Source organism: Panthera uncia, assembly GCF_023721935.1.
Source record: "Panthera uncia isolate 11264 chromosome A1 unlocalized genomic scaffold, Puncia_PCG_1.0 HiC_scaffold_16, whole genome shotgun sequence".
NCBI classification, from domain to species: Eukaryota; Metazoa; Chordata; class Mammalia; order Carnivora; family Felidae; genus Panthera; species Panthera uncia.
The window spans coordinates 24,162,102-24,189,025 of record NW_026057576.1 but is presented as its reverse complement, the minus strand read 5'-3'; the positions used below and the strand labels follow the sequence as shown (position 1 = coordinate 24,189,025).

Below are 26,924 nucleotides of genomic sequence, written 5' to 3'. Positions count from 1 at the left end.
GTTTAGAGCCACGTCTGTCCTGGCCTCGGTCCCGCCCACACACACTGTAGAAGCACTTCCGGAGTCGGGGTATTCTGCTCCGCCCCGCCGCCGGTGCCTTGCTGGAAGCCCCGGCTCCCCCGGAAGTGGCCAGGGCCTGTCTGTCGGGGTCCCCTCCACCCCGCTGCTGTTGAGGGCCGCAGGGGCGGCGGCGATGGCGGAGGCGGCGCTCTTGCTGCCGCCTGAGGCGGCGGCAGAGCGGGACGCTCGGGAGAAGCTGGCTCTCTGGGATCGGAGACCCGACACGACGGCGCCGCTGACCGACAGGCAGACGGACTCGGTGTTGGAGCTGAAGGCGGCGGTGGAGAACCTGCCTGTGCCGGCCGAGGTGAGGTGACGGGCTGGGACTGGGCTGGGGCGGCGACAAAGCGAGCTGGGATGCTTCTTCGGCGTGCCGGTGGGCCCCGGCCTTGCAGACTCTTGCCCGCGGTCTCTTCTCCCTCCTCCCCGGCCACGGTGGCGGCTCCGGTGGGAGAGGCGCCTCACCCTCCCGGGCTGTCAGGCCTGGCTCTGCCGGCGACCGCCAACTCTACTCTCGCACGGGGACGACTGCGGGGGCGTCCAGTGGCTGGTGTTGGCGGGCACCCAGCCCTCCGCCTGCGGTGTGGGACGGTTGGCTGGGAGCCTTGCCGTGGGCGTCTTGCCCCAGGTATCCGTGCTGTCAGCTGAGGCATAATCCTGCTGCCCACCATCTCCCGGGAGAGGGCACCGACCCCCGAAGTGCTTTGCTTCAGGACAACCTCCTTATTAGTATTCATTTACCGCCTTAGTGAATAACCCAGCTTCCTTTTTTCCATGGGGCACTTGGAGAGACAAAAACTTGATCCCGAGTGAGGGTTTCATTCAGCGCACACAGAGCAATGAGCTCTCCATCAAGTGCAGATTATGGGAGATCGATTTATCTGACCTGTAGCCGAGCAATAGAAAAGAATTTTCTTTGAAAGCTGGGTCAGTACATTATTAGGTAATGCTGGCTTTCGGTGGTGTCAATGTTTTTAATCCTAGTTATTATTGGGTTGTTATGCATGTTATCGCTTGTGTAATTCAGTTCAAGTAGTTACAGTATCAAAAAGAACATCTTATGAATTGTCAGATGGACAGACTTTTTTCTGGTTTGAGGGCCAGGTTTAGGATTATTGTTTTATTAATAATGATTTTTTTTTTTTTTAATGTTGGAAGCAGTCATTTTACAGGATTTGGGATTGTGTCCAAAGGTGGATTGTTTTTAGAGACTTAAACTATTTTTTTCTACCCTCAAGTTTTAGAGAGTAAGAACTTTGAAAGTTGACTTTCACTGTCAACATCCTCTGCCATAAAATACAGGTGTTCTTTCTTGGGTTTCTCTGTTCACCTGTAGGATGCAATGTTGAAATAAATGAGGAAACAGGTGGAAATTTCTTTGACTTGGCTATCAAAGTCTTTTATGCTTTGGATAACAGAAGTTGTTTGCTCTATAAATGTTCCAGTCCGGTTATAGTTGATTTGGCCTGTTACAGAAGCAGGATGCTTGGGCATCACAGCACCTGTGGGGAACATAGTCCACAAGAAAAGTAACCCAATTTGCTTTTATTGTCTTAGCTCATAAACTATTACTATTCTCGTTGAACACAAAGGAAAGGTTTTGGAGTGAAGTAAATGGAATCTTTCATTTTCATCCTATTTTTTTTTCATATTTATGCAGCATAGTATCCACATTAATCTCATGCAGTTGTTTAACATATATTTTGTGCCTGTTCTGGGCTAGGAATTGAGAATAGAAAGATAAGCAAATCAAGCTCCCTAGCTTCATGGAGCTAACATAATTGTGATCATGAGCTTGTAGAAAAGAACAGGGTAAGTTCAGACAATGACCCATGGTATAAGGAAAATAAAACAAGATAGTATGACGGAAAGGGATTGAGGTATGCTCTAGGCAAGGAAGGAAGCCTCTCTAAGAAAGTGACCGTCTAAGGCGAGAACTCATGGTGGAAAACAAAATGCCAGCCTTGCAAAGATTAGAGAAGTAACCTTCCAGGTGGAGGAAAAAGCAATGCAAAGTCACAGGTGGGAGATGAGCTTGACAGGTTCAAGAGTTGAGTGAAGGTGTTCTGGTATATGCAGTGTACGTATGGGATTTCTGTGAGAATGAAATGGCCTTTATCTTCCTGTCTGGGGCATCTGTCAGGGGGATCATTGTTTTTCAGCTATCTGTAGCCCTTGTTTCCCTTTACTAAAAGTGTTTCTATGTCTGATGGGAAGACTGGAATTGAATTTTTTTATCTGTTACCACTCTTTTTTTTTTTTTTTTAATGTTTATTTCTAGAGAGAGCGTAAGCACAAGTGGGGGAGGGGTACACACACAGAGAGAGAGAGAGAGAGAGAGAGAGAGAGAGAGAGAGAGAGGGGGGGGGAGCGGGGGGAGGGAGAGAGAGAATCCCAAGCAGGCTCCATGCACTGTCAGCATGGAACCCAACACACGAACTGAACTGTGAGATCATGACCTGAGCCGAGATTAAGAGTCGGATACCAACCGACTGAGCTACCCAGGTTCCCCTGTCTGTTACCACTCTGAACACTGGTGCTGAAAAAAGAATGGCTCAGTTTTTATTTTCTCCAAACAGTGTATCTGTAAAGGATTTTCTGCAGTGTTTCACAGTTCTCACAAGATAAATTACTTCCTGAACAGCTGGCACTGAGCAAGTTAGTTGAATAGCAAAAGGCCAGCTGATGCTTCAGTAAATCCCGTAAAGCTGTTAACTTTTTTAGAAAATATCTTTCTCTTTTATGAAGAGGAACTAGTCATATTTTGGAAAGAAGTTATATCTTTCTCTTTTTTTGGTGTTAGATAAAAGAATTTGAAGTAGAATATTAGGTAGACTGGCTTCTTGCAGCCAAGATTCATCTGTTTTAGTAGTGAGGGCCTTTTGCTTTCTGCTGAATTTAGTAGTTCTTAATAAATGCTGCAATAATTAACCCTGAAATTTACCTGAAATGAATTGTGACTTGTTTTCCTAAAGACTGTGTGTTCTTAGTATATTTAACTTCTCTGAGCCTGTTTTTTTCTTTAAAAAATGGGGATTATAATATACTTACTGTCTGATGAGGGGTTGTGATTGTGAGAATTTAGTGAAATCATGTATGTTAAGTGCACATGGCAAGCGAGCTGTAAGTACTGTATTATTCATATGCTTTTCTCCCCACATGATTGATAACTTGAAAGAGTAGATTAGAATCTTGTGATCCTATGCTGGTATAGGTGTCACTCAGACCAAAGGTAAGAAAACAAAACGTTAAGTGTCTTGAAGGTTCTGAGATTCCATCTATACGTCTTCAATGATTTGCTTCAAACAGAGAAAGTAACATCAGGTTTCATTTAGGGAATGAATTGTTTAGATTATGAAAGTGATTTTCTCCAACCCGGAAATGTACAAGAAATAAAGTTCGGGAGAGAAAGGTGTATTTGGTTTTTTCCTGGACCTGCTTAGCTGGTCAGGCAAGGTTGATTGTTTATTATAATTATTATTTAATATGTTAACGTACCATTTGCATAAACTATACAGTAGCTCTCTAGGACTGACAGTTAGGTACCTAGATTTGTGCTCTTCTCTCTGATGGTAAATGCTCCATCTGGAAGCTAGCACGGTATAGTGTGCCAGAGGACTCAGGAGTGAATGAGTTAATGAGAGTCAGTTTTTTTACTTATTTATTTTTTTAAATAATCTCTGCACCCAACATGGAGCTTGAGCTCGAACTCACGACTCTTGAGATCCAGGGTCTATGCTCTACTGACCGAGCCAGCCAGGAGAGGCAGGAGTGAATGAGAGGTCAGAACAGGAAAGTTTGTGACCCCAGCACACCCCTTCTTGCTTTTCCATTCTATTCCAGGTGCTTTAAGAAAAGAAGACTGCTGAAGAAATGTACCTAATGGGGCCAGTTTTTCATTCTCTTTTAAAAAGTAACTTGTTTTGTTTCTTTAAAAAATTGTTTCTTAGAATTAGTTGCAGTTGGGGGCGCCTGGGTGGCTCTGTCAGTTAGCTTCCGACTTTGGCTCAGGTCATGACCTCACGGTTCGTGAGTTCGAGCCCTGCGTCAGGCTCTATGCTGACAGCTCAGAGCCTGGAGCCTGCTTCAGATTCTGTCTCTCTCTGCCGCTCCCCCACTCACACTCTGTCTCTCAAAAATAAATAAACATTAAAAAAAAAAAAGTAGTTGTTTCAGTTAATGTGGCTTCTCGCTTGCTTGGTTTGAGAGAAAATGGTTTTGTATTAGTGAGTACAAGGGAACAGGACGGGAAGCCTCCTTCTGCTTCTGGTATTTAAAAGTCCTCATGCTTGAAAAGTAGTTAGTATTTGTACATGAAGTAATCAAATAGAATGTTTTTTCATATATTCACATGATCATGTTTACTCACAACATCTAGACTACAGACTTTGTCTGGAATATCTACACTACCTTCTCAAGTATCTAGAGTTTTCATATGATTTTGTTTTGTAAAGTAAATTAGAAGATAAATATTTTTTTAAACGTTCATTTATTTTGAGAGAGAGTACACGAGCAGGGGAGGGGCAGACAGAGAGAGAGAAAGAGAGAGAATCCCCAGCAGGTTCTGTGCTGTCAGTGCGGAGCCTGAAAAACTGGAGGCTTCAACTCACAAACCATGAGGTCTTGACCTGAGCCAAAATCAAGAGTCGTCGCTTAACTGACTGAGCCTGATATATTTTTGCTTTTGACATTTATCTTTCTGAGTGATTAAAAATAAAAAAAATTGTCGGGGCGCCTGGGTGGCTCAGTCGGTTAAGCGGCCGACTTCGGCTCAGGTCACGATCTCGCGGTCCGTGAGTTCGAGCCCCGCGTCGGGCTCTGGGCTGATGGCTCAGAGCCTGGAGCCTGCTTCCGATTCTGTGTCTCCCACTCTCTCTGACCCTCCCCCGTTCATGCTCTGTCTCTCTCTGTCTCAAAAATAAATAAACGTTAAAAAAAAAAATTAAAAAAAAATAAATAAAATTACCATATTTGCTTTTATTTTAACTATTTCTAGAGCCTTTAGTTTTTTGTTGGCTTGTTTTTAAGATCCATTTTTCCATCTGGTATTATGTTCCATCTGCTTTTGAAGAACTGCCTTTAATATTTCTTGTAGTACAAGACTGTTGGAAATGCATTTTCTCAGCTTTGTTTAAACAGCCCTTTTCATTTAAAAAAGATACTCTACTAGATTAAGAATTCTGGATTGACGGTTTTTTTCTTTTATTTCTTAAAAGATTTGTTTAATTTCTGGTGAGAAGTCTGTGGTAATTCTTTTAATTCTTATCTTCATTCTTCTGTATATAATATGTCTTTTCTCCTATGTCTTCTAGCATATTTTTTTAAACTTTATTTTTAGGAGTTTGAATATCACGTGTGTACATGTGTATTTGTGTGTGTGTGTGTGTGAGAGAGAAAGAGAGAGAGAGATAGAGAGATTCTGCTTGGGATTCTCTGAGCTTCTCAGAACTGTAGTTTGCTGTCTTTTATTGGAAATGTTTCAACTAGTATCTTTTTAAAAATTTTTTTCTACCCTGTTCTCTCTCCTTTTGGGATTCTATTTATACATGTACTAGGTAATATGATGCCATCTCCGTGTTCTTGGATATTGTGTTTGGTTTTTATTTATTCACCCTGTTTGTTTCCGCTTTATGTTTCTTATTGGGTGATTTTAGTGCACTGTCTTCAAGTTCACTGAGTCTTTAGCTGTCTTGAATGTACTGATGAGCACATTGCAGCAGCACTCTGTCCAGCTTTCCTTACCTTAGCCCAGTCTCCCGGTGCTTTCTGGTATGTTTTCCAATCTGAGCCTGACCCACCTCTCCTTCCCCCTTAGCTATTGTGTGAACATTGAGGATCGCATGACATGTTTGACTTTTGTCACAGTCTGAATAGAAGTAAATTTTACTACTAATGAAATCCAGTTTTACAAAGATAGCTTATGGGGGTGCCTGGGTATCTCAGTTGGTTAAGCACTCGACTCCTGAATTTGGCTCCGGTTATGATCTCGCGGTCGTGAGATTGAGCTCTGCGTCAGGCTCTGCACTGAGTTTGGAGCCTGCTTAGGATTCTTTCTCTCCCTCTCTCTCTCTGCCCCTCCCTCACTTGCACGCATGCATACGCATGAGTGTGCATGCTCTCTTTCTCAAAATAAACACATAAACGTTAAAAAAAAAGATAGCCTAAGGACTATTCTTTCCCCAAGAGCACTATCGATTCTGATTTATAGATTTGCTTACTCTGTTATTGCTCATAAATAGGGATAATAATAAAAGGATAAATGACAGTAGCTTAGATTTATTGAGTGTTTACTGTGTGACAAGCATGATGCTAAATACATGTAGTATTGTCTCTGGTGGGTTACCTCCCCCTCTCCGAGGAGGCGGCTTGTTGTGGTAACTGGGATGGCTCCACAGAGCAGGAGTAGTGTGACTTAGCACAGCTTCCTCTGCCTCCAGACTAAGAGCTGGAATTGAAATGAAATAATTAGGCCCTTTTACCTTCCGAACCCCTGGTGGCAGCACACGGTTGCTGATGACGCTTTGGACTCAAGATAGATTCTCACTGGATTTGAGAAACTTAATTCTTCGTGTGCCATAGTTCTTTTATATTGAAGGATTATGTCACCATTCAGGAAGGGTTACATGAACAGGTGATACCCTTAGTAAGAGGTATTTACGTTTACTCATGACCTCCTGGCTCTTGAATCAGAGTCATTTGTGGGGAGGAGGCAGATTGAGGACGTTGCTGAATATTTTTTTTTTGGTCTGCAGCTTCCCAGCAGTTCAGGAAGCCTGTTTTCCCACACCCGTGTTTTCTTTTTTCCCTAGTGGCTTCAGGATACAGATATTGTAGTTCCTATTTTGCAGAAAAGAAATTGAGGATCAGGAGCATTAGGTAATTGGCCCATCGTCACACAGCTTATAAGTGAGCAGGAGCAGTGTTCAAACCAGGCTGCACCATAACACGCTTCCCCTTGCCAGAAGGTATAGCCCTACTTGAACTCAGGACAGAAACGCCTATTTTGGGGGTGCCTGAGTGGATGTCTGACTCTTGATTTTGGCCCAGGTCATGATCCCAGGGTTGTGGGATTGAACCCCACATTAGGCTCTGTGCTGAGTGTGGAGCCTGCTTGAGATTCTCTCTCTCTCTCTCTCTCTCTCTCTCTCTCTCTCTCTCTCTCTCTCCCCCTCTCTCTCTCTCCCTCTCCCCCCCTCCCCCTACCTCCCTCTGCTCCTTCCCAACGCACTTATTTCTGTCTATAAAATTAAAATTTTTTAAAGCCTGTTTTTAAAGGGTTGTATTTCTCTTTAATTTTTTTCTTTTTGATTTTTTAAAAAGTTTTATTCATTTTTAAGAGACAGAGAGGGACAAGAGTGTGAGGGAGGGGCAGAGAGAGGCGAAGGCTCCAGGCTCTGAGCTGTCAGCACAGAGGCCAACAAGGGGCTTGAACCCACAAACTGTGAGATCATAACCTGAGCCGAAGTCAGACACTTAACTGACGGAGCCACCCAGGCGCCCCAAAGTGTTGTATTTCTAAATTAGTGATGGTGCATTGTTCATCTGGCTTTTTTTTTAAGCTTTGAAGATAAAAGCCTGTCTTCAGAAGAAATTCTTGTGTCTGGAAAAACAGGGGCAATTTCCTAAGGCCCTGGGTCAAAATTTTCTGTAGATGGGCCTTAAATGTTATGCCCTAAGGACTAAAAACTGGAATTGAAACATTTAGGCCTTTTTACCTCATCCTTCATCCACACTCCCTTTATTTGAGGTCTAAAATTAGTATGTCTGTGTGACTATAGGTAAATTAACACCTGGGCTATCTTTAGTAGTGGAGAACTGGAAAGTATTGTAAGTCAAAGTATTTGATGGTGTCAAAATGAGGCCTTCTGGGGGGGCTCTTCCGAAACCGACGGGGAGTTCTGAGATGGTTTCTCCTCAGTTACAGTTTCAGAATTTACCACCAAGAAGGTGTGGGCGAAGTGTGCCAATGGTAGAAATGGCAGAAGGAGGTCATGTTTATTGATAGTTAATTCTTGGGTGTGATTTATTTTCTGTTGGCAAGCATTAATGAGGCCAGGCTCTTTTGTTAGATCCTGGGAAAGGCAAGCTACTTTCAACAGCATACAGGTTTTTGCCTTTGGTGCCAGTTCATGAGGTTCAAGTAAGAAAATGTGTGTTGATTAGCACAGATTCACTGCCAGTATTAGAAGGGCAACTCAAAAATCATACCTAACTCTCGGTGCAATAACCGTATTATGTTTACGTTTTGAGGCTAGCATTTAATAGAAAGAGCCTAGCTGTAAGTGTTACTGTCATATAGCAGTTATTAGCCTCAAATGATCTTTCAAAACAAGTGAGATGGAATAATAACAGTCAAGAGTTTAGAGAATTTTCACGTTATTTAAATAATCTCTGTGGCTCTTTTTTTTTTTTGAAGCTTCCACTTGAAGACTTGTGCAGTTTAACATCCCAGTCGCTGCCTGCTGCAGAGCCTTCAATAGTACCTGAATCTACAGAAGACATTCTCTTGAAGGGTTTCATTTCCTTAGAAATGGAAGAAGAGAGAATTGAAACTGCACAGCAGGTGAATGGCATTGTTGTTTCTAAGGATGCTTGATTATTTTAAAGATCTCATGACAGGGCTAATGAAAAAGTGTCCTTGTTAAAAGTTCTAAACCTTTGAAGATATAGTTAACATCAGATCTTTCTAGAACATTCTCGATTTTGTGTTAGCTGTGGTTGTTTTGTAAGTGTTTTATTTTTACTTATTTATATTTGCTTATTTAAAATGTTCCATTTATTTTCGAGAGAGAGGGAGAGGGAAAACAAGCAAGGGAGGGGCAGGGAGAGAGGGGGACAGGGGTTCTGAAGTAGGCTCTGCACTGAGAGCAGTGAGCCCGGTGTGGGGCTTTAACTCCCAAATTGTGAGATCGTGACCTGAGCCGAAGTCGTATGCTCAACTGACTGAGCCACCCAGATACCTCTGTGAGTGTTTTAAATAAACCTGTTGCCCAATTGTATTTGTGATACAGATAAAGATATGATATTCCAACTTTGGATGTTGATAGCTCATCATTAAGGTTTTAATGTTTCATGCACTTTTGGCCTCCCCCAGTGTCTGCTTATGTCAGTGGGTCTCCCTAGCACGCATGTGTGTGTGCACATACACGCATGTGCACACACATACACCCCCCTCTGCTTGTTGCTAGGTAATTTCTTTTTTAAGAACCTAAAGATTCTCTTTAGGTGAACCCCTTACAGTTATTTTTTAAAATTTGCATGTGTAATCAGTCTTCCCCTGATGGCTATTTATTCCTAATCATAAACCTGAATATATAGCAGTTTCTTCCGTCACTTTTTTCCGTCTTCTTTCTGCTGTATAAAAATCAGAGCTGAGGCATTTACCAAGGAAAACAAAAAGCAAGCCTGCTGAATTGCAGATCTAGGAAGTCGAGGCAGTGTGGCAAAGTGAAAAAGAGCTCCACCTCTTGAGTTAGGCCAGCCTGGATCTGAAAGTCACCTTCTCCATCACTTACCATCTTTGTGAGTTTAGGCAAATCACTTATCCTCTGAGGCCTTTAGTTTTCAAATCTGCAAAACAAGGATGATTATATACCTATCTCATGGGATTTTTCTGAAAATTAGATAATGCATACAGTGTTTGGCAGGCACACAGTCAGAGTTCAGTGAATGATAGCTAAGGCACTTGGCAAGCCTAATATCTGGAGAGAATGAAGCATACCCTTGACTTCAGATCCAACTTGAGAATTGTGGAGCATAACCTTGCACCATGTCTGTGAACTTATTTGGACTATTTGGAAAAAAAAAAAAAAAATCTGGGCTAAATTTGTACCCGCGTATTTTTCTGTAAATTTTTTGAAAAACTTGTATATTGAGTTATAATTTACACAATATAAAATATATCCATTTTAAGTATATAGTTTGATGAGTTTTGACAAATTTAACTCCCACAATGATCAAGCTATAAAACATTTTTATCCTTCATGCTTGTATAAGGTCAATCTTTAGCTCTTTTTATTTATTTTATTTTATTTTTTAAAGTTTGAGAGAGAGAGAAAGCACAATTGGGGGAGGGGTGGAGAGAGAGGTAGAGAGAGAGAATCCCAAGCAGGCTCTGTCCTGTCAGAGTGGAGCCTGACGCAGGGCTTGAACTCACAAACCTTGAAATTGTGACCGGAGCCAAAGTTGGATGCTTAATAGACTGTGCCCTCCACCTCTTTTTAATAATAGATATTTTTCACGACTTAGATGGTAGGGCTAGAATCCAAACCCAGGTTTAGCTAATACAGAAGTCCCATGTTGTTAAGTCACTCTGTTATATTATTTCAAAGTTATATTTTTATAATCCTTATTAGATAACATTAATATTAACACTGATCCAAAGCCCTATGTTACCTATTCAAATTTAGCCATGTAGCAAATAGGCATTAGCCTCTTAGGAAAGAATATATATTTTTTATATACTGTACCTTTAACCCTTATCTTTGTTTGACTCTGGATGTGGCCAATGATTTTAATATCCTTTGCTTTGCTAGCATGTAGATATTGCCTATGGAATTAAATGATCATCTCCTGGCTTAAAAATAATTATTAATGTCTGAACCACAAACAGTAAGACTTAGGTAGTGTCTACCCTTTTGACTTGCTGTTTAGCCTGTAGCCACTTTCCATTTTGTCTGTTTTAGTTTTGTTGACAATGTAATACTCTTTATTTTTCTAGTTTTTCTCATGGTTTGCAAAGCTACAAACTCAGATGGATCAGGATGAAGAAACTAAATATAGGTATGTGGCTCTTGAGTTTGTTGGCTAACCTAACTTTAAGTTTTTTTTTTTTTTTTAACGTTTATTCATTTTTGAGAGATGGAGAGAGACAGAGCATGAGTGGGGGAGGGTCAGAGAGAGAGGGAGACACAGAATCTGAAGCAGGCTCCAGGCTCTCAGCTGTCAGCACAGAGCCCGATATGGGACTGGAACTCACTGACCGTGAGATCATGACCTGAGCCGAAGTCAGGCACTTAACTGAGCCACCCAGGTGTCCCCTAACTTTTAGATCACAGTCATCTGCGGCATTTCATAATCTGTATCTTTAAACGAAATTAAGATACAAAGAAAACTCCAACAGCAACATTTTCTTTAAGAAGAGCTTGAGATAAGTTGTGTGATTTAAACAAATAGTTGTATCATAATTAATAGGTTAGGAGGTGCACACATTGGTTTTTAGAGAACTCTAGGAAGGTTTGAGTTCAAGTGGGAATTTTACAGGAACTCTAAGAGATGTTTATTGCTTTTCTTTCGAAGTAGTGACCCAAGAGATTTTGGGGATGCCCACCTAGATTGGGTGTAACTATGTTGTTCTGTTTGTGTATGTTGATAGCATAGGGGAAATGATGGTGCATAGTGTCGAGCTGATTTGGGGACTGTGGATTGAATAATTGCATTTATTTAACATTTATTAAGTGACTCTTACTGCTAGGTAATGTGTTAGGCTCTTTGATGTGTGATTTCAGTTAATCTTTATAGCAGTTATGTGAAGAAAGGTATTATATTATTCCTATTTTACAAATGTGCAAACTGAAGCCTGAAAATACTAAGTGACTTTCCTAATATGACTCAGTGACTCAGGTCTTCTGATTCCAAGTCCAAAATTCTTTCCATGACATCACATCGTCTCTCAAAGACATTAAGTGACCTGAGAGATTGACCTACTTAATATCCCGGGTTGACCCTAGTGTCCCAGTCTTTGAAAGTTGAGTCGGCGATTTATTGCCTTAAATGTGAAAAGCCAGCTTGTGGCTTTAAGGCTGATTCCTTTTGTTGCTCATTGTTTCAGTGATTTTTTTTCCTCTTAAGTTTTGGAAAAGGTGTTAACATAATTTTTGGCACCTTTCTGAATATAATAAACTTCAGTGAGTAGGTCGACTCTTCTCCTGAGATTCAAGCATTTGGGGAAAAATGAGACTTTGTTGTTTATTGACTCTGCTTATTGGGGGAAAATATTATTGCCAATCCCCTTTTGGTTCTGTTTTCTAGACAGATGAGGGATTACTTGTCTGGGTTTCAGGAGCAGTGTGATGCTATATTGAATGATGTAAACAGTGCTCTTCAGCATCTGGAATCATTGCAGAAACAGTATCTTTTTGTGTCCAATAAGACAGGAACGCTACATGAAGCCTGTGAACAGCTCCTAAAAGAACAGGTAATTTGGAGTAGGGGAGAGGGCTAGTGATTATACTTAACGTTTTATTTTTAAATAGATGGATAGAATTTAATTCTGATCTCTTTAATTTCTCCAAGTATGTATTGAACTCTGCTCTATATGAGGCCTTGTGCTAAGCATGCACATTATGACATTGCCAGCTTGTTTGTATTCTAAATAAGCTCACATGAATGTGGCAAGGCAAGCCTATGTTTTGAGCTGTTAAGTCTCAGTACAGTTTCAGAATGAAGACGATACATTAGTTTGCCCCGTCCACTCTTGATTGACACTTTTCAAATAAGCAAAGTGATTATAGTAATGGTGGGGTTTATGAAAAGATGAACTGATCTAGATTGTACTTAAACTCATGATCTAAAGATAGAACATGTAAGTCACTTTATCTGAGTCTTCTCTGTATATTTTGTGTGTTTTTAAAAGGGAATTATTTATTATTTTATAAAAGATATGTAAGTTGCTGTAATAATCATCACTTAATTTGTCCACGATTGCAGAAATCTTTGAGCATTAGTCTAAAATCTTATGTCTAAAATAAACCTGTATGTCTGGTATAAATGTATTCAATGTAATTTTGAGACTGGAGTGTTGATTCTTACGTTCTTATACTGATTTTTTTCTTTTAAAAAATGCAAGTCGGAACTTGTTGATCTGGCAGAAAACATTCAACAAAAGCTTTCCTATTTTAATGAATTGGAAACTATTAACACAGTAAGCATGGTTTTTTTTTTTTTTTTACTTTTTGTAAAGTTAGTGACTTTATTTGTATTTTCCTTTCTGAATATAATCATTAAATTTATAAATTGACTTGAGTGATATTTTAACTTAATAGTTTGCTTGCAGATAGATATCCCTACTTGTACCCCATGTAGGTATCATTACCAGTTCAGATTTTTTCAAATGTGATTTAAACAGTAGTTCCTCTTAAGTTGTATTACTGTTATTAAAATCCCTTTGTCTGTTACCACAAATACAGTATCTTTATTTGTGAGCTGAAAAGATTGTGAGAGGAAGTATTAAATTTTAAATCTTGCTGTGGTTGTGCTACTCTTAGCAATCAAAATATTTTTTAAAATAATCTCCTGTTTAGTTTGGAGTATAGTCCTTATAACGCATGCTTGTATATCAAAGTAATAGTCTCAATTAAGACTGCTGTGTAAATTACATTCCTATGTCTTCCCGGCTCATAAATTAATCATAATTACTACATATAAATGACTAAAAGTATTAAATTAATTATAATTATTATGGTTTACTACAGAGATAGAAAACTAGTAACCAGTTAATGGAATGCAAGGGGAAATTGTTCATTGTTAAGCTATCAAGATAAAAAATAGTTGACTGGTTTTACTTATATTTTGCATACACTTCTTTATTTACATTTTCATATTTATATAAAACATGTATGTAAAATAGTTTCATGTCTTAATGTATAGTTTTATATGTTAAGTATTAAACATTATATATATTACTTGTGTTTATGCTATTTGTATATATTTAATCATTAAACGTTTACTTATATTTTGCTTATATATTGTTTTACTTTCATAGTATGACTGCTAAACATAGTATGACTGCTAGTTAATCCTTTAACCTTGAAAAAATCGCCACTATTTGAAAGTAGGAAATTTGTGTATGTTGTACTAGAAAATGAGAAGTCTAGGTACTTGATGTGTTAATATAACATTGTACGATGCAGTAATGTAAATATTTGCAAATTTATGAAGAGCCCCTTAAAGCTCATTAGGAATAAACTAAATTAAATCACTAGTACTTTTTTGTCCTTTCTTTATTATTACACATGGGCTATATTTGAGGATACTTTGATGATTCTTAAAATGTAAAGACATTAGTATAACTTATAGTCTAAAGGGAAGTATGCTAATTCTAATACATAATTTTCAACTTTTGCCTGAATATTTTTTGTGAATTAAAAAAAATTTTTTTTTCCTTAAAGAAACTGAATTCTCCTACATTGTCTGTTAATAGTGAAGGATTTATACCTATGCTGGCCAAGTTAGATGACTGTATAACATATATCTCATCTCATGTAAGTCATGATATTTTTGTATTTTTTTTAAAGTATATTTATTTATTTTTGAGAGAGAGTGCAAGTGCATGCGTGTGTGTGCCTGCACAAGCAGGAAAGGGGGCAGGGAGAGAGAGGGAGAGAGAGGGTCCCAAACAGGCTCTGAGCTGTCAGCATGGAGCCCGACACAGGACTTGAACTCACGAACTGTGAGATCATGACCTAAGCCAAAATCAAGAGTTGGGTGTTTAACTAACTGAGCTATCCAGGCGCCCCTGTTCCTGTATGTTTTTAAGAAATCTTAACATTCACATTATATTACTTCCTATGTTATAAAGTATTTCTTCTGAAGGGAAACAGGGTATCTGTAATATACTTGAAGAAAAACTGTAGCAAATTCTTAGTCATTGTCAGTAGTGATGTAAAAAAAAGTACTTTCAGCTGCTGAGGCAACCTCTGGAACAGAAAGGGATCCTGGCTGACACAGGTATAGCCACCTAAAAGGATGGGTGATTTTTAGGCTTTTGACTTCCTGGTGTTCTAGATACTTCTTTGGAAACAGGAAGTGTTACTTGGGAGGAAATAAAGGAACAGGCCCTTTGATTTCATCACCCTCCTCGTATCCCCCAAGGATTTATAGCTGTACAGGTTTTCCCCACTATCTGAAAGCAGAATGTTCCTATGAAACCTTTTGTAAATCAAAATGTCCTAAAGTGAAGAAGCAGTTACCATTTCATAAAAGTGAAAATCCTCGTTGGATTTCTTTTGGTTAACAAAAACGGGTACTATTGTAGGTCTTTTGTAAAAGTGAAGTGACATAAAGTGAACTTTTGGTTGAAGGGGAATTAGGGGAGAAGCCCATATTCGTCTTCGTCAAGCTTACAGTCTATATAAGACCTTTTGAACATCATATATAGCTTTACTTTCAGGACAGGTTTGTTTTCGTAGTTGGCTGGGCCAGTGTTTGTTTCCTCTTTGTAAATCTTTCCCTTTCCTTTATAGCCACATTTTAAAGATTATCCTGTATATTTGCTGAAGTTTAAGCAGTGTCTTTCGAAAGCCTTGCACCTCATGAAGACATACACTGTGAACACACTACAGAACCTCACCAGTCAGTTATTGAAAAGGGTGAGTTAGCTGGTGAGGTCGTTCCTTTCTTTTCTTTTTCTTTTCTTATTCATTCATTTACCTTCCATAATCTTAAATGTAAGGTTAGTACTTAGTACCTCTAGAAACTTTTTTTTTTTTAACATTTTGTTAAATAGGACTACGCATCACAGTTTTATTTAGAATAGAAAAAAAATGGCTGTGTTATGTCTGTTCATCAGAATCTTATTTTCAAAGAATATTTAATAATGTGAGAAGTACTCATTACTATTGGTAAACAATAAGGTTCGAACCATTTGTCACTTAAAACATTTTATCTTCATGAAAATATTGGAAGGAAATACAGCAAAATGATAAAACTAGTTCTGTCTTAGGGGTAGGATTACATATGATGGATACTTTGAGTCTTTTTTTTTTTTTTTACATACGGTAGATAATTTAATTTTCTGTGTTTAACAAATGTATTTTCATTGAGAGCCTTCTCAGTGGTTGGTATTGTACTGGGAACTGTACAATAGTGAGAAGGAACCAGCGAGGTCCCTGCCCTCATGGATAATTCAGAAGAAATAATCAGCGAAGAAGGAAACAAACAAACAAATTACAGGTCATAGTAGATGCTAGGTGGAAAATGAGCAGAGAGTTAGGTTAGAAAATTAAGAGTGCAGCTAGCTAAGATGCTCACTGCACATATAAGAAAATAAAATCATAAAGACTATGCATTTTATGTTTTAAGCTTACTTTTCAAAGCACATGAAATATCTTCTTGAACTTTTAGTTCAAAGCCTCTGATTTTCGGGGGTTGTGTTTTACTGTCCATATTGTTCGTAGCTGACATGAAGGCCAGACTATATAATTTTTCTGTTTTGTAAGATTTTGAATAAGTTTAGGAAAAGAATACCTAATCAGTGCTAGTACCTACAATGTACCAATGCCTTACTGTTGAGCTGCATAACACCTTTATGGCTAATCTGCATTTAATGGATGCTCTGAATCTTCGAGAGGTCCAGTGATGTGGCCATTATCCTGCTGTCAGTAAGCGACTGAGTATGAATCTGAATTCAGGTCTGTTTACCACCCAAATTCATGCAGCATAGGGTAAATTTTAGTTATGAAGAGGAAGGAGATGACAGTTCCACCCAAGCATGTCTCATTTGTAGCAATAATACTAATATTTAATCTGTCTTTGAGATTTTTCTCTGTAAGCTTTTGGTTGGTATACAGGCCCAGCGGTAGCCATTTAAAATGGTTGGTGTCATATTTTCGGAATGATTATTTGTTGCTAATTATCTTCCTTCCCTGCCCTTCCCCGTGTCTCTAGGATCCTGCATCTGTACCCAATGCAGACAATGCCTTCACATTATTTTATGTGAAATTTCGAGCTGCTGCTCCCAAAGTCAGAGTAAGTCTATTGACGTAAATAGGATATTGCTATGAAGTTTATTTAGCCAGCCCTTTGAGGCTCTGCTGTACGTTAGACCTTTTGCTTATACCAGGAAAATGAATACAAATGAAAGGTAGGCACTGTCTTTCCACGTTACAGTAGCGTACCTTAGAGGTGCCTTAAGAGCACAGAACAGGAGACACTTAGCTCTTCCCGTGATGCTCAGGGAAGGTTTCTAGGTGAAAGTGATATTTGACCGAAAGGAGCACAGATTTATAGCGGGCTTGAGGGGATTGGTAAGGGTGCTTCATGCAGAGAAGACGGCACGTAGAGGGATGGTTGTAGCCACACTTATTTTGGCAGAGCTGCCTGTAACTTGTGACCAGAACACAGGACGTTGGTAACGTGTGATGGGGAAAAAAAGACAGGAAAGATGGTAGAGATCGTTTCACAAGGGGCGTCACGTGTCATGCCAATTCAGGACAAGCGGAGAGCTAGTGGAGTATTTTATTTTTTTCAAGTTTGTTTATTTTGGGAGAGAGCGAGAGAGCACGGGAATGTGTGCAAGTGAGGGGAGGGCAGAGAGAGGGAGAGAGAGAGAACCTCAAGTAGGCTCTGCACTGTCAGCTCAGAGCATGATTCGCGGCTCAAACCCATGGCCTGTGAGCTGAAGTCAGACGCTTGACCAGCTGAGCCGCCCAGGCCCCCCTGGTGAAGTATTTTAGACAGGAGAATGATTTGGTCAGATTTGCCATTTCTTTAGCTTAAGGATGCTCTTCGAAGACGGATTATGGCGAAGCAAGATTTGAGACAGGGAGGCCTGATCAACAAAGAAGATTTTGCACTAGTCCATGAGAAATAGGGGTTGATTAAGCTGTTCCCAATCTTGAGGTTGGGAACATGTGCCTTACTTATTCTCCTTAGCACAGTGGCTGGTACTTATGTGCTAAATATTTGCCTTGATAGAGTGATTAGAAATGGAGGGTGTAGAAAGTAGGTCTGTGTGTCAGTATTTACATATTTAATAACATAGCCAAGATACAGTTGACCAGCTGGTACATGTATCTTTTTCCTGTTCCTTGTGAAGATATTAGAAAGAGTAGTCTACTTTTGCTGACTGACTCAATCCCTTTCTTGTTTCCCTCCCAGAGTTAGTTGAAAGGGGTTTTTTGTTTTTTGAAATAAGAGAAACTTGGTCTTATTTATAGAAGATACAGGAGAAGGGTGGTTCATTGATGGTAAGAGGTTTAGATTGTGCCTGGTTGGTTGCTTTTGCTTAGTAGTCGAATACCAGTGGTAAAAATTTGATTAGAAAAGAAATGGTATAGATAGGTGTGATATATAGCTCAGTGGGGTAGGTGAATATAAAATGATTTTATAATCCTCAGTGGCCTTTCTGCTTGCCATTTACTAATGGTAACCAATTAATACATGCGATGGAGTCCTGACATACTAGTGACAGCATAGAATATTTATCTACAAATAACCTTAATGGAAATACAAGGAGGAAGAAAATGGCAAAACTGGACAGAAAATCATAAAAGACTGAATAAATAGTAACTTATCTTGTTCCTGGTTCAGGAGACTTAATTTTTTAAATGTCAGTTCCTCCTAATATAATTTATTAGTCAAATGTAATGTTAGCAAAAATTCTAATGGAATTTCTTTTTGGATAATGCTTAAATTCATTTGGTATACTAAATAAGCAAGACTAATTAGACAAGGAAAATTTGAAAAATACAGTGATACTGATTCAAGAATTCATCAGTGGATCACTGGAATGGAAAATTCTAGAACTTAGTATATAAATTTCTTAAAGAGGAAGGGTTCTAGTTTTCTACATAGTACTGGGAAGATTTGCTAAGTATTTGGGGAAAAAGAAGTCAGGTCTTCATTTTATAACATTACCAAAATACACTATCAGTAAACCAAAGAGTTAAATGTAAAAATAAGCAGAAAAAAAAATAACTAGCAGAAATTACCAGGAAAAAATTATGGAGTAAAAGATTTGTGATATAAAAATTACACTTTCCAGGGGCACCTGGGTGGCTCAATTGGTTAAGTGTCTGACTTTGGCTCAGGTCATGAATGGTTTGTGAGTTCGAGCATGAATGGTTTGTGAGTTCGAGCCCTGTTTCGGGCTCTGTGCTGACAGCTCAGAGCCTGGAGCCTGCTTCAGATTCTGTGTCTCCCTCTCTCTCTCTGCCCCTCTCCAACTTGTGTTCCGTCTCTCTCTCAACAATAAACATTAAAAAAAATTAAATTTTCTGAATTTTAAACAGCCACAGAAAAACAGAAACTAGAATGTTTCCAACAAATAAGTGTGAGAGGGTTAATATTTTCAATATACTAAGAGTGCTTGTAAGTCAGTCAGAAAGATAAATATCTACTGTAAGTGGCCAGATTACTCAAAGAAAATGCAAACGATTAATAAATATGAGTGCTTGTATAGCCTCCGTGGAGAATACGTGCAGTTTAAGGTTAGCTGGCATTTTTTTTGGTCAAGAAAATGGCAGATTAACGTGTCACAGTCAGTGCTTTTGAGGATTTGGTCAGGCAGACAATTCTGCTGATAGGGATATAAATCAGTTCCTTTCTCAGAAACGTTTTAGGAGAATGGAGCAAAAGCCCCTAAAAGTATCTCTTTTGAGCCAGTGTTGGGCGTCCACGACTGGGAAGTACTTTCTGTTATTGTAGCAACTTTACCCGGTGGGAGGTGGAAAGTCAAGAGACAGGAGCCAGCTCTCCTGGACTCAGAGGACTCTTGGGCAGCTGGCGCCCAGACCACTGGGCTTTTCTTCTCAGGATACAATGTAGATGTCGAACAGAATGTTTGATTTATGGTACGTTTGCCGTGGGGGCTGTGAAAGTAATGTTTTAAATAATAATAATAGTGATTCGTTGAGTGTTTACTAGATACCAGGCACTATCTAAGGCTTTCCGTACATTTTCATCTGATTGTTGAGTAGGATGATGTTTTGAAGTGTTAATTTTTTGAAAGCAGATTATAAAGCTGAATATATAATTCTAGTTTTTTTTAAAGAAATATATAGAAACTATAATATACAAAAAAACTGAAAGAATATCCTAAAATATTAAATGTGGTTATTTTGTGGTATTATAGGTGATTTTTATATTTCAGCGTTTTTGAATTTACAGATTTCCTGACATTAGCCTGTATTTGTTAAAATGAGGAAGTAATTAAAAGTATAACTAAAACAAATGTATTTTTAATATATTTTTATTTTGCAGACTATCATTGAACAAATAGAACAGCGATCTGAAAAAATACCTGAGTGAGTACCTAGAATTTCTTTACTTTCCAAATGACCTTCTTCTTGATGTGCTCTTTTTCCAAGTTTATTATGTCCTTCATATTTTCTGAGCAGTTACCTTGCATGCTATGTAAACCTTGCAGCACATTACTTATTTGGGGGAATAAGGTTGTAGATGTGTCTTAGTGAGTTTGCAAGGCATCTCTTTTTCCCATAGCAGGATTTTCTTTTCTTTTCTTTTTTTAAGTTTGTTTATTTATTATGAGAGGGGGGCGGGCAGAAAGAGAGAGAGGGAGAGAGAGAATCCCAGGCAGGCTCCTCACTGTCAGCAAAGAGCCGAATGCGGGGCTTGAACTCATGAACCATGAGATCATGACCTGAGCCGAAGTTGGATGCTTAACCGACTAAGCCACCCAGGCGCACCAAGCAGAATTTGCTTTTAATTTCAATAGATGTAAGATCTTTCTCTACTCTTGGGAGATAAATCTTTCTTTAAAAGTTCTAGCTTTTGAACCACAGTTCATTACGGTTTGTTTTTTCTTTTTATACATAAATATTTGTAGTATTTAATGTGGGCAAATGAGAAGTGACCTTACAGCTTTAGGGGTTTGGAAACCACTTCTGGGATTTAAGATCAGATTTAATTTGCATACCTGAACTCAGAAGTTTGTATGCCAATCCCATCTGCTTTTCATCAGATACCAGCAACTGCTGAATGACATCCATCAGTGTTACCTTGACCAGCGGGAGCTTCTTTTAGGCCCTAGTATCACCTGTACTGTAACAGAGTTAACCAGCCAGAACAACAGAGATCATTGTGCCTTGGTAAGTTTCTCCTAGTTTTGTTTGGTGTTTAAACCTTCCTCTGAGATGTTTTGGTATTCTAGAAGCTACAAGTGGGTAAATAAGTTTTGGTTCCCATATCAACAAACTTAGAGAATTTTTCTTTCAGTTAAGAGAAATCTGGTGTAGTCGTTAGCGGTCAACTTGTCAAAATATTCTCATTTTGATGTATTTTTTGAAGAATGAAGATTCACAAACAAGTATTCCTTTAAAGATGAAGTATCACAGTTTGTGGATTTATACTGACCATTTTGTTTTCACTTTTGCTGCAGAATGCTTTTTTGTTTTGTGACTTTAATTCATACTATAGAAAGATATATAAAGATTCTTTTATTAAATACCCCCTTTTCAACTAGAAAAGTAATTTTCATTGTCAAAAGTTTAGAAGACAAAAGAAAATAAAAATGAGCCATGTTTATGTTCGGCAGTAAATCTTTGGAAACCAACCATTTTCTGTTCTTGCATAACTTTTATGAATATATATGCATAATCACATTGCAAATAAGATACTTGCTTTATTCCTAAGTGCTGGAATCATTGTGTGTCTTTAACTGTAGGTGATGTGTGTTTGTTTCCTGCAGATTCGCAGTGGCTGTGCCTTTATGGTTCACGTGTGCCAGGATGAGCACCAGCTTTACAATGAATTTTTCACAAAACCAACATCAAAATTAGAGTAGGTGGTGCACAAAATCTAACTCTTGGTGTTTTTTTGTTTTGTTTTGTTTTGTTTTTTGTTTTGGAGAGAGAGAGAATGAGAGAGAGTGCACACACGTGTGCATGGGGCAGAGAGAGAGAGCGAGCGAGCGAGAGAATGAGTGAGAATCCCAAGCAGCTTGAATCCCAAGCTCCATGCTGTCAGCTCAGAGCCTGACGTGAGGTTTGATCTCACAAACTGTGAGATCATGACCTGAGCTGAAATCAAGAGTTGGATGCTTCACCAGCTGAGCCACCCAGTCTCCCCTACCTCTTGCTTTTAAGATTTAATTTGCTAATAACCATCATGGCTTATTATATTATATGAATATTTAAAAATTAACTGCAGAGGCACCTGGGTGGCACAGTCGGTTAAGTGTCTGACTTTGGCTCAGGTCATGATCTTGCAGTTCGTGAGTTCACGCCCCACATCGGGCTCTGTGCTGACAGCTCAGAGCCTGGAGCCTCCTTCGGATTTTGTATCTCCCTCTCTCTCTCTGCTCCTCCCCTGATCACCCCAGTCTCTCTCTCTCTCAAAAATAAGTAAACATTAAAAAAAATTTTTAAAAATGAATAAAATTAACTGCAGAATATTTTAACTTTTGTGGTGTGTGAACAGAATACTCTTGGGTGGGACAGTGCCTTTTTTGAAAAATAAATGCAATTTAAAGGCCAACATGAATTTATATTTATAATATATTTATGGAGACATTATGGGACGATAGTAAGAATCCTGTATTGGGAACTAAGTCTTGGCAATCTATATCCCTTTATCTCCACTAAGTATGATAATTCCTTCTAGTTAAAAAATTCTGTGGTTCTAACCAATGAAAGACACTTAAAAATACATACAGTATTTAATACCTTTTCCTTATTTTTCTGAAAGTGTCTTTCTGCCCGTGTTAGTCACTTTTGGTTTTTTCCTATTGGCGATTTTGACTCTTACAAAGGTTCTAACATTATAACTCTCGTACTGAGGAAGAGACAAATTTATCTCATGGCATTGATTAGGTTGATCATTTCTGATGAAATGCTATGTATAGAAGAGCACTATTGACAATATGGAGAATATAGACAATCAAATGTTTAAAATTGTCAAAAATATACTTGTATGTCCAAAGTACTTTTTAAAAACAATTTTTAATGTTTATTTATTTTTGAGAGAAAGAGAGAGAGAGACAGAATACAAGTGGCAAAGGCGCAGAGAGAGAGGGAGACACAGAATCTGAATCAGGCTCCAGGCTCTGAACTGTCAACACAGAGCCCGACACGGGGCTCAAATTCACAAACCGCGAGATCATGACCTGACCTGAAGTCGGACACTTAACTGACTGAGCCACCCAGGTGCCCCTATGTCCAAAGTACTTTGAGGTTTGTTTATCTAAGTATTCAAGAATTCTTGGGGCGCCTGGGTGGCTCAGTCAGTTAAGCGGCTGACTTTGGCTCAGGTCATGATTTCGCGGTCCGTGAGTTCGAGCCCCGCATCGGGCTCTGTGCTGACAGCTTGGAGCCCGGAGCCTGTTTCAGATTCTGTGTCTCCCTCTCTCTGACCCTCCCCCGTTCATGCTCTGTCTCTCTCTGTCTCAAAAATAAATAAACGTTAAAAAAAAAAATTAAAAAAAAAAAAGAATTCTGAATTCATCTTTCCTAGGGAAAATGTTATATTTGATTCACAAATGATGTAGAATTTAAAAGGATACTTACTGGGAATATTTGTTATTGTGGACAAGGGACATATGTATCAAAGTATTGCTGAAATAAAGTTGTAACAAATTGACATTTGGCTGGGGGCAGCTAATTTGAGTGGCTGCTGAAGACTCCTTATTGATTTGAGCTTTTATTTTTATTTTTATTAAGAAAAATTTTTTTAATGTTTGTTCATTTTTGAGAGACAGAGGGTGAGTGGGGGAGGAGCAGAGAGAGAGGGAGACACAGAATCTGAAACAGGCTCCAGGTTCTGAGCTGTCAGCACAGAGCCCAACGTGGAGCTCGAACTCACAGACCCTGCGTGCATCATGACCTGAGCTGAAGTCGGATGCTCAACCCACTGAGCCCAGGTGCCCCTGATTTGAGCTTTTAAAGCAAAAACAAAACAAAACAAAACTGCAGTATTATTTTTACCCTTTCACCTCTCATTATGTAATGTTCCTATACACTGTTTTCCAGTAGATTTTTATTCTTATTGGCTAGAAGAAATCAATGATGCCATTTATACTGTTAGAAAATCCTGAAAAGCTTATTACTTATAACCGTGTTTTATTCTTTCATTGTAGTGAACTTTTGGAGAAACTGTGTGTGTCGTTGTATGATGTCTTCAGGCCCTTGATCATTCATGTTATTCACTTAGAGACTCTATCAGAACTTTGTGGGATCCTTAAAAATGAGGTGCTTGAAGATCATGTACAGAACAATGGTAAATGATAATTTAGAAAATTTCAAAAGTCTTTTTAATTGTATCTGTGGCTCAGTGAATTTGAAAACCCCCTATCTTCTACCCCACTCACCTGTATAAATTTAATATTTTTATAGCCTGGCTTGATGCCTTGTCCCTTTTTAAATCAAGATGCACCTTACTTTTTGACTAAAGATACAAATTAAATGGGGAAAGAATTTTAAAATCTGGGAAAAATTAGTAATAAAATAATTATAGTTACCTTTCTTTCTGGTATCTGAAATCCAGAGAGAATTGTTGGTTTTGGATTAGGTGTTTCTAATACATTTTTACTAGAATACATAAAGTCATTGACTATATTGCTCACTCTTGATTTAAAAACAAATTATTTTAGTGTACATACATATGAATAACTTATCTTTTTTGAAATTACAAATAAAAGCAATGCTCTGGAAAGCTCTATTTTAACCATCTGTTACGTTCTTTCATACTGTATTTGATTTGATTGTCATTTTCCTAATGGTACTTAGGTACCTTAAAAAAAAAAACAAAAAACCTTCAAGTGGTTATTTTACTGGCAGAAATTACTGTCTTCACTTTGACTTTGCTTAGGAGACACTTAGGTTTGTTATGCTTCCAGAGTTTCTTATTCTACTGCATTTAGTTCATTCTAAGGTGTGTATTTTCTCATATATTAATGCCTCTGAGTCAAATGGAGTATTTATGTTATTGTGTAGTGTTTCCAGCGCCCCACCCCTAGGAAAGCTGTTACTGCATCACTGGTTTGTCTTAACACTCTTGGCATCTTAGGAATGAAGAAATTCTATATGAACTCATATTTCATTTTAAATTTCTACTCAGTTTTCTTTGTAGTGACATGAACAAGTCATTTACTGTCTGTGGGACTTAATTTATTTGTAAAATAGGAATGATACCCCAGCTACTAAGCTGCTCTAGCCCTCTTTCAGGATTAGTCCAAAGCTGTATGAGATAACTTTTAAAAAGCACAAAACACCTTAAAATTCAGATTTTATTATTCATGTTAATAATAGAAATATCACAGAGTCCCAGGAAGAAGGTATAAGGGCAAATTTATTTCCCAGCTTTCAATATGAGGAAATTGAAAGAAATTTATTAAATTTTTCTGAGGTCTTTGAATCATACTGAAATAGAATGCAGCCACAGTCCCCGAGGCAAAAACGGTTCCTGCTATTACTAGGCAATTTAGCAATATTTTCGCTTGTTTAAAGAAAGCATCTTTCCAAATATAAAAAGGATGGATGATTACACTTTTTTATCAGCTGAACAACTGGGAGCATTTGCAGCTGGAGTAAAGCAGATGCTGGAAGACGTACAAGAGCGGCTAGTCTACAGAACCCACATCTACATTCAGACGGACATCACGGGCTACAAACCTGCTCCGGGAGACCTGGCGTATCCTGATAAGTTGGTGATGATGGAGGTAGGGGCCCCTTCCTTGATCTCTCCCTCAGTCCCACATACCTTTTGGATGTTTTGTACGAGTGAAGATAGGATTTTTCTTTTTAATTCTCACTCAAGATGTAAAATCAAGATAAACTTGGCCATAAAATCATAGGAAATAAAATAAAATAAAATAAAAATTGAACAGAAATGATCTGTTAGGTTGTTTTACCTTCAGGTTGTATTTTATAATTCACTTCCCTCCCCTTTCTAGGAAATAATGTGTTCTCAAGTTTTAAATTGAATTTGTACTCCTTGTTATTTCTCTCTCTCTTTTTTTTAATAAATGGCACAGAAGAGGGTTGATAATGTAGGAGCTACTGTAGTTGATGGTCACATAACCATCCACATGTCATTCCGTCTCATAAAAACCCTGGAGGACGTGTCCTCAATTACACAGTGTTGATGTCCAGTTTGTGGTTTGAAGACTTAGATTTATCTCACTGATCATTTATCTCACTGATTTAGTTGCATATGAATACTTTCTTTCAGTGCTGGACAGAGTTTAAATCATGCTGAGGGTGTTAGTGCTAAAATAGAATTAGAATCTAGAACCTGTATTATTATTATTAGTTTTTGAGAGAGAGGGAGAGAGGGCCTGTGCACACGAGTGGTAGAGGGGGAGAGAGAAACCCAAGCAGACTCTCTACTTCCTGCATGGCTCGATCCCACTACTGCGAGATCATGACCTGAGCTGACATCAAGAGTCAGACGTTCAACTGATTGAGCCACCCAGGGAGCCCAGAATCTAGAACTTTCTTAATGTAGGTTTCAAATATAAGCAAAAAGTAGAGTAATACAATGAACTCTTACATACTCTTACAAACTCTTGTTTCACTTAGACCTCCATTACTCCCCCTCCTCATCATTAGTTATTTTTGAGCAAATTCCAAACATTTCACCAGTAAATACTTCAGTAGGTAACTTTAAAAGGTAAGGGCATGTATTACTGTTTGTAGTGAAGTCTTTTTTTCCAGTTTCATTAAAAATAATCAGCATATATCAATGTATAAGCCTAAGGCATATAGCATGATGATTTGACTTACATACATTATGAGATGATTACACAGTAGGTTTAGTTAACATTCATCATCTCATATGGATAGCAATAAAAAGAAATTTCTGTAGGGGCTTCTGTGTGGCTCAGTCGGTTAAGTGTCTAATTCTTGATTTCAGCTCAGGTTGTGAGATCGAGCCTTGCATCAGGCTCTGCGCTGACAGCATAGAGCCTTCTTGGGATTCTTTCTCCCCCCGCCTTCCTTTGCGCGTGTGTCACACTCTGTCTCTCAAAATAAATAAACATTAAAAAAAAAAAACCCAGAAATTTCTCTTTGTGATGAGACCTCTCAGGATCTACCTCTCAACAACTTTCCTGTCTATCATATAGTACTGTTAACTGTAGTTATGTAGTCATGTCATACATCATATTCCTAGTACTTAGTTATCTTGTA

The 26,924-nt window shown here is 38.6% G+C and overlaps 1 protein-coding gene across 1 annotated transcript; it reads left to right on the top strand.

Moving 5' to 3' along the window:
• On the top strand, positions 1–26,924 carry COG3 (component of oligomeric golgi complex 3). Its single transcript, XM_049646973.1, has 13 exons — positions 1–367; positions 8,477–8,623; positions 10,781–10,842; positions 12,091–12,256; positions 12,908–12,982; positions 14,229–14,321; positions 15,303–15,428; positions 16,726–16,806; positions 20,041–20,084; positions 20,762–20,888; positions 21,488–21,579; positions 23,873–24,012; positions 25,293–26,924. Exons 1-13 carry the CDS (start codon positions 194–196, stop codon positions 25,586–25,588), a joined length of 1,623 nt encoding a protein of 540 aa, XP_049502930.1. The 5' UTR covers positions 1–193; the 3' UTR covers positions 25,589–26,924.